The following is an 8,361-nucleotide window of genomic DNA, read 5'->3' on the forward strand; positions in this document are numbered from 1 at the left end:
ACAGAAAGAAAGAGTCGAGAAAACTTATAATAAGAGAGTGAATATGCAACGTTTTCGAGTCGGAGAATTGGTATTAAAAGTTATACTTCCCATGGATCAAAAATCTCGATGTTTGGGGAAGTGGTCATATAATTGGGAAGGCCCATTTCTAGTCGAGCAAGTATATTCAAAGAACGCATATGTAATTAAGGAGATAAATAATTCAAGTGCAAGCAAAGTCATAAATGGGAAATATTTAAAACATTTCCATAAAAGAGCAGAAGAATAATTGTTCAATACAAGGCAAATATAAACTAAAAGGTTGGAAAAATAGATAAGAAGAATGAATTATTGCAAAAATTGCTTCTTGAAATCCTCGAAAGCTTTGTAAGCCTCGTCCAGATTCTTTTTGCGAGACGCACATTAAGCTTCTAAATGCCTCTTCTGCTCCAAAGTCTTTGCTAATCGAGAAGAAATGGCTTTGCCCTCTTCCTTAAGCCCTGTTTGATGTTGCTTGATCTCTTGACTCTTAATTTTCACTCCATCCTTCTTCGAGCGAGTTTTGTCAAGCTCGTGGTTTAAGGCTTCGATAGTACGTTCGATATCAGCCTCCTCCTTCTGCAATGCTTGTAAAGCAGAAATCATTTCTTCCGTTGATTTCTTGATAGAAACCAACTCGTCTCGGAGTTTCTCGAGCTTAGCACGGTCTCCTTCAGTTTCGACCTCAATTTGAGTCACTTCTTGATATGCAGCAGACCACTGAGTTCGAAGTTCCCAGGCGCGGCTAAAGGGCTTGATAAATGCTTGAAGCTCTAAAGAAATATCAGAAGGAAGGTCCGAATAACTGAGAAACTCATCAATCATTTGTTGCACTTCCGTTTTGAATTCAGGAATAAGGAAGGCTTGATCGAGATCTTTAACGTATGCCTTCGAGCGAAAAGAGTCGAGTAGGGGTTGGTAAGAAGGTGTGTCAGAAGCTGGCTCAACAACCTTCAATTTGTCTTTCTCTGACCCAGAGGGACCACTCGTCCAGTTGTCCAACACTTCAAAGATATTATTGATATCTTCGTCCTCGTCATTAAAGAAACTCATCAAATCCAAATCTGGAGAGGGAATCAAGGAGAGACCTTGGACAGAAGAAGTAGCACCGCCCTGGGTTGAAGGAGAAGTGGTAAAAGGTCTAGGGGACTCAGTTGAACCTGCACAAAAGTAAATACATAAGAAACTTCCATTAACAAGGTATCATATCGAAGATTAAAGTCGAAAGAAATATACCCTGGTTCGGATCCAAGGGAGGTTGTAGTTCGAAAGAAGGTTCACCTTGAGCGGAGTCTTGCCGCGTCTCCATATTAATCAAAGGTTCGAGTTGGGGAATCTTACCCTCTTCGACAGGAGGGGGAACTTCTATCGAAGCCATGGCAGAGGCAAGCGCCGCAACATCCATTTGAGGAGTAGACAACTGAGGAAATGAAGAAGTCAGGCTAAACATCAAGAGGAAATTTGAGTCACAAGGTATAACAAGATGAACATGTTGGGTTACCTCAGTGGCAAAGGGTACGCTTTTCTGCACCTCTTGAGACACTCCTTGAGAAGAATCCAGTGGGATAATCGCAATATCCTATTAATAGGATTTTAGAACGGTTAAAGGCATAAGAGAAATATAAAGGAGGAAAGACGTCGAAATTGAGATACCTTAGGAACGGACTTCATGGCGTCTTTAAGCAACTTCTCGCCAGAGGATTGTTGAGGTTTTTTGGGAAGAGGCAAGACCATCTTACCTTTCCCCTTGTCTTGCTTTTTTTGGGGTCGAGACCTGAATTGGAAAATAATTGATTAGGTAGGAAAAAACGAGCAAGAAAATAATCTTAATATTTGAGTTAAGATACTTAACAGTTTTGGTACTGTCTGAACCTATTCTTTGTTTCTTCGAGTTTCCAATACTCTGTAGAGTAGAATTTCGAGAAGGTAAGATAAAATATTAGTTTCGAGAAAAACTACAATCCAAATAAGGTATACCTTAGAACGTAAAGAAACCTTGTCAGCAGCAGTCTTTCTCTTTCGACCCTTTTTAGATGTCTCCTTATCCTCGTCATCGTCACTCTCCCAATCAGGAGTTGGATCAACATGTCGAGGAACACGCTGAGGGATGGCAGCTACAAGTTTCGAGCAAAGAAGTGAGAAAAGTTTAAGGTATACGCGAAGAAGAAGGAGGTGAAAAATATTTACCAGGAGGAGGGTTAATGTTATTGACCCAACATAATGGCCACCATTTGTTTCGAGGAAAATCGTACACTGAACATCTCGCGTAGGTAACTTTATTCTTTACAGGAACTTCTTTGCGCTCAAGGTAAAACGGGTCGAGTGTCTTCACCCAAGGAGGATGAGATACATGTTTAACTAGACCAAAAAGGGCATTTGGAAGAGGAGGTATATGCTTTGGACAAAATTTTTCGAAATCAGTTTTACCTTGAGGATTTATTACCTTTTTTGAGCGAATGTTCCGTTGTACCATTTTCGATAATGAGACAGAAGCGTCAAAAATGGTTCGGTGCGCATTGTCAGGTCGATAACAAACCTTAAAAAATTGTTCGAATTGATAAATGATAAGTTGATTCTTGAAAGTACCTGGTTGTTTAGGCCCCTGCGAACAAGAAAGAGGAGAACTAATCAGCTTTTTCAGAAAGCCATCAAAATCGGTGAGTTTATCTACAATATAGTAACACCACCATCGAAGGTAGCATTTTGAGACTAAGAAGGAAGGAGAAAAGGTGGTCGGTGTAAGCCTAAGTTCTTTATCAGGGCGAAGGATGAAGTTAAGGACTTCTTCATAATTCCCTTTTTTGACACAAATATCCGCATCAATGCCTTCTTTACGTCGAAGGGGAAGAGGTTTCATTTGGCAAAGCCCAAACTGTCGAGCAAAAAGTTGGGGCTGATAAGGATAAAGTCTGACATCTTTTTGCCTCATACCCGACATGATCACATCCCAAGACAAGAATCCAAACCACAGGTCAGTTGAAGCTGGACTTATGCTACCAACTTGGTTATTTTGGCGCAACCATGTAGGACCTATCAAATTCGGTCGAATGAAAGGGGCTAAATCTTCAGTGAAGTCAGTAAAGCTAAGGATGGCTCTAATATATTTCTCGAAATTGTCTACCAGACGCTTTCGAGGGGTAAGGGTTGTTAAACGAGCTCCTTCGAGTTCACATATGGGAATGGGTTTTGAGGGCAAATGAAGTTTCTTCTCCAATAGCGCGTTGAGCCAAAGTTGAAGTAGCCATAACGGGCCAGAGAGATTTCGAGGCCCAGATTCTCGAGCAAGACTTTCAGAAGCTTCGTCAAGACAAGTATAAAGAGAGGCCAGAAGTAATTTGCTTAAGCAGATTTTCCTTTGCAAATGAAGGGCTTGAGCTAAATTGTAATAATATTTTGGGACTTGAAGCGAAGGGGTGCAAAAGACACAGGCTGACAACCAGTACATAAGAAAGGCAATATGCTCTGAAGGTGAGACAGGCGTGTCAGGTTGTCCCATATGCGCGTTAATAAAGGCCAAATAGGTCTTCTTATCCCAAGAAATTGAAGTATCCTTGATCGAAATTTCCTCTTCAAAGGCGTCAGGATAAAACCTATCTCCAATAGGCTTTAACCCTGTTATAGCAGCAACATCAAGTAATGTCGGGCAAATGAAGCCACAAGGAAACTCGAAAGCCCGAGTCTCTCTATTCCAGAAGAAGATAGCAGAAAGGAGCATTTGAGGGTCGAAAAGGTGGAGGTCGAACTTAGCTAGTTGGATAAATTCAAAAATACCTGTTTCTTTCCATTCTGAGGACATAGAAGCCTCTACACGAGCTAACCAAGAGAGGTGCCTTTCTTTAACGGGGGGAAACGCTCTAAAAATTTTGGTAGTATCCCCAAAAAGGTTTAGGTCTATTTCTGGGGAATAAATGAAAGGTAGGGTGGTGGAGTCCTCAGGCAAAAGGGTATTACCATATCTCTTGGTATTTTGACCAGCAAAAGGACCAAGGAAAGCATGAACAGAACCATCTGCTAGAGAAAAAGGAAGAAGTACCTGAGATTGGTATATTTTCAAACTAGCCTCCTCCATGCTTGGAGTTGGAATGAAAGTGTCATCACCTTCTTTGACCTTTTGAACCTGAGCACCAGTCAGTAGCAGAGGAGTGTCCTGGATAGTAGTTGCGGTGGCCATAGTGGTTACCGGAGTGGTGGGCATAGCAGCAGAAGTAGTAGCAATCAAAATAGGGGAAGAAGTGGTGGCAGTAGGAGACATTGAAGAAGCTACGGCAGCGGAAGTGGACGCAGCAGAAGAAGCCATAACAAACAAAAGCAAGAACAGAAAGAACGGTCTGAGAAGAAGATCAAGAACCAGAGCAAAAAAGAAACAGTGAGCAAGAAAACTTGGGCACGAAGGAAGAGAATGGTGAAAACAATTTAACCCTAGGGTGAAAAAGGGGTTTTAAACGAGGTAAATGGGCCTAGGTTGAAACGGGTTAGGTTAGGCAAGATTATTTGAAATATTAAATTGAATTTCCAAAACAACCGCCAAAACGTTTCATATCAGAAGGCAAATTTATGGAAAAATAGAAGTATGCGCCGTCAGAGCTATCAATGTCACATCCAAATGGTCAGTACCTTACAAGAATAGGTTTTCATCGAAAGAAAGATTAAGTTAACGTCAAGAAAAGTGAACATCAAGAAACAAATCGAGGAAGTATCGAAGAACAACCTTGATAGGAATTTAGTTTTCTCCTAAGATGCTCATCGAAACCAAATTCCTAGGGGGGCATTTGTTAGGCATACTCGAAAATCATGTGACTCGAAAAGATTGATAGCGCTGCCTGAGAAGTAAAATCAACATATGATGAAATTATGGGACTCGAAAAAACAAGTGTTGCTCGAAAATAGTTGAAAAGTTGAGACTGTCAGAACATGGAGGTTAAGCCAAAACGGTTACTAAAAAATCAATCGAGAAAACAAGGAACGTGGGAAGAGCGGTTAAAGGAAGTTGAGTCAAGACCACGTAGCAAAGATAGTGGATAGCGGTTGAGTCAAAAGCGTACATGTACAGAATCAACCGCCCTTGATTGCTCTATAAATACAAGGAGTACGGACCTTTACGGAGGTCGAAAAACTCATACTAGAATTGGACTCTGAAGCACTCTCTGCCTACACACACATATGGCTTTCGTGCACAAGATCGTTTTTGGGTATGACTGACTCTCGGCCACTTTTTTCTCTTTTTAGGAGTAGAAGTAGAATAGTCTTCTTGTTCGTTGTTTAATTACGTAGTGTATTCATGTACTTGGATCAATATGTTCGCATGTGTAACGTAATTTGATCATTGTACGAAATGAACTATGATTTGCATTGCTAACATATATATTGTTCACTCTGTTCATATTATTATTTGCTTGCATGAGCATTGCTTGTTAGTAGTAATAGAAGAACATTTCGAAACAAGTAGTTGCTAAGACTTTTTCATCCTACTCTCCATTCTCGGTAACACGATAACACACAGTAAGGCACCTAAATTGAAATACGTTCGTATGCTAGTCTAAATAAAAAGAACCCAGGATTTGATGGTTAATTCCACCGTAAACACACTGCAAGAAATTTTCTATTTTGATACTAATTTTAGCTAGGAATAAAAATAGTAGCTAATAGCAAGTTAATTAGCTATAAACTATCATTTTTCCTTAGCTAAAACTAAAATTAAAAAATTTTTATTAATACCCCAATTTTATAATTCTCTAAGTTGGGTTGCCCTTGCCACTAAGTTGCTCTCTAGCTTTCGTCAATCTCTTATTATTTATATAACTCCTTTATCTGTTTCTCCTCGTATTTTCATGAGAAATTTCATCTTTTCACTTTCAATTAAAATTCATAAAGCGCCTCTTCGTTGAGCTAAAAAGAGTTCACAATTTTACAACCAAATTTGGATGAAGGAAGCGTATCCAAAACACAAAATATGGTAAGAGCAATTGATTAACCACAAATAATTTTGATCTCGAATTGGATTGCAATCTATTTGAGTTTGTCTTTCGTGCTTTTGCCTTTTCATTTATTTTGATTGGAATCATGCTAACATTCATCATATATATTATGCAAATTTGCTATGACATTAGAGGAATCGTGCTTTTGCTTTTTCCTTTGTTATTTTTCTCTCACCAAAACATAAACTGTCGAATTTTAGATTCAATTGGTTTATTATTGTTTACAGTGAAATTCGTTTATGGATTCTTTTTATTCGAACTAGCACGAATGACGTTTCAAGTTAAGTATTTGAAGAATAAGAGATGAAGCAGAAAGATTTACGAATTACTTGTTTCTAAGTATTCATCAATGATTAACAAGCAACAACATTCGTTCACATAAATCTTTATATAAACAGAATGAACAATAGACACATTAGCAATACAAATCATGGTTCACTTTGTTTTACTGATCAAATTACAATAAGAAGTTGAAACATATTGATCAAAGTACGCAATTACGTTACGTGAATAAAAGAAGAACAAGAAAACTATACTAAACCTACTCCTAAAAAGAGAAAAGAAATGTGGCCGAGAAATGATCATACCCAGAAGTCATTCTTTGCACGAAAGTCATATGCGCAGGCAGCGAGTGCTTGAGAGTTTCAAGTATGAAGTTTCCGACCTCCTGTATGGGGTATGGTTCTCGTATTTATAAACTCTCCTCTTGAGGGTGGTTACTCTTACGTAAATCCATCATGGGCGCATAACTGCCATCCACTACGTCCTTTACGTGGGTTTAAAATATAACTTCTCGTAACCGTTCGCCACTACGTCCTTTTTGTGGGTTTGGAATATAACTTCTCATAACTATTCGCCCCACGTATTTTTATCTCTTCGATCTATTTTAACCAAACACTACTTGAAAACCTCTAGTAGCCTCTTTTTTTCCATTTTTCGAGCATTTCTTTGTTTCAACTCGACCAGTTTCTATTCGACTGTCTCGAATACAAACAAATAAGGCTCCTGATAGGTGTCGTCCCTTTATCATTCCTTCGAATGACCAATTAAATGTAACTTTCGAGTCTCATGTTTTTTGAGTGGTCTTAATAATGTGACACATTTCTATCTCAAAAATGTTTTCTTCTAGTAATATTAAAACGTGAAAACTAATTTAATAAAAAGAGTGCTTCATGTGGATAAAAAGTTTACACTATAAATTTCATTGAATAGAAACTTTAATGCTAAAAAGATACAAATAGGAAATTTAGGCACTTAAACGATGTTTACAAAAGCTCTCAAACACTAATATAAGTCCAAACAAATATAAAGTTCAAAACAAAATCCAACATTAATATAGTAAATCTCCTTGTCCCAATGTCACATATTTTTGTAGCAAAACCCAAAAATAAATAAAATTCTAAAATCTTCATTGTTACATGATTTATTTGATCCTCACTTGAAAATTAGAATTCAACCCAAACAACAAACACAAAATTCCAAACCCTAAACCTTAACTAGGACTCAACGGATTAGAATTGGCTTAACTGATAGAGCTTTCATGTTTGTTTGTTTTATTTCCTAGACCTATTTAAGGGATGAATAAATTAGAGAATGTAACGACTCGCTATGATCTCTATACTAATTGCACAATTACTCGAATGGATATCAACTAAAAACCTCATAAGTGTAAGTTTACTAACATCAGGTCATGTACTGTATATCATACATGTAAAACAATTGTATAGTAATATATGATATAAATATAGTGATCCAACATAATAAATTGTAATATATGATATAAATATAGTGATACAACAAAAGCTACCTAACAAGCAACTCCTACACATATCCCTACATAGTTGTAGCACCAAAATATATCCAACTCCGTCATCCTCTTATAACGATCACGTCAACTATAACATCACATACTTATCCCTACTTTGCTCCCTTACAACGCATGATCATCGTAGTTTAAATCACATGAAAGCACATAAAGGTTAACTAGAGTAAAAAGAACAACGTATATACAACATAAGAATATCACATCATCTCATCTACAACAACACGACATAAGGCATCACATTATACAACGCATACCAGCATAAAAACTTTGCTTACAACAACATACATCAACTTAGCATCACAACATTCTCAACATAGGTTAATCATCACAACAACACAATACTTTTAACGCAACAACTACATACATCATCACATATTTTAACTAGGAGATCTCCTACAACATACAATTCTACAACTTACAACTCATTTCTATTTCTCAACTAACAATTTACTACACAATTATCACATACTGCTTCAATTTTGCAGCTTATTCATCATTTATTCATTTAACAACTAAATCAACAAATATTCAACACTTCGTCAA

General features: G+C 37.6%; 2 protein-coding genes across 2 annotated transcripts; both read right to left on the bottom strand.

Annotated features, from left to right (window-relative positions):
* Positions 1-221: 221 nt before the first annotated feature.
* LOC145958090 (uncharacterized) lies at positions 222-1,752 on the bottom strand. Its single transcript, XM_083074558.1, has 4 exons — positions 1,672-1,752; positions 1,520-1,597; positions 1,255-1,438; positions 222-1,178 (listed from the first exon to the last, which is right to left on the bottom strand). The coding sequence occupies exons 1-4, from the start codon at positions 1,750-1,752 to the stop codon at positions 403-405; spliced, it is 1,119 nt and encodes a 372-aa protein (XP_082930684.1). The 3' UTR covers positions 222-402.
* On the bottom strand, positions 1,569-6,680 carry LOC145949204 (uncharacterized). The gene is made up of 4 exons (XM_083075387.1): positions 2,605-6,680; positions 1,996-2,132; positions 1,871-1,921; positions 1,569-1,792 (listed from the first exon to the last, which is right to left on the bottom strand). The coding sequence occupies exons 1-4, from the start codon at positions 4,313-4,315 to the stop codon at positions 1,754-1,756; spliced, it is 1,938 nt and encodes a 645-aa protein (XP_082931513.1). The 5' UTR covers positions 4,316-6,680; the 3' UTR covers positions 1,569-1,753.
* Between the last annotated feature and the right edge of the window lie 1,681 nt (positions 6,681-8,361).

The sequence above is a fragment of the Cajanus cajan genome, chromosome 5 (genome assembly GCF_000230855.2).
Source record: "Cajanus cajan strain Asha chromosome 5, NIPB_CcT2T_4, whole genome shotgun sequence".
NCBI lineage: Eukaryota > Viridiplantae > Streptophyta > Magnoliopsida > Fabales > Fabaceae > Cajanus > Cajanus cajan.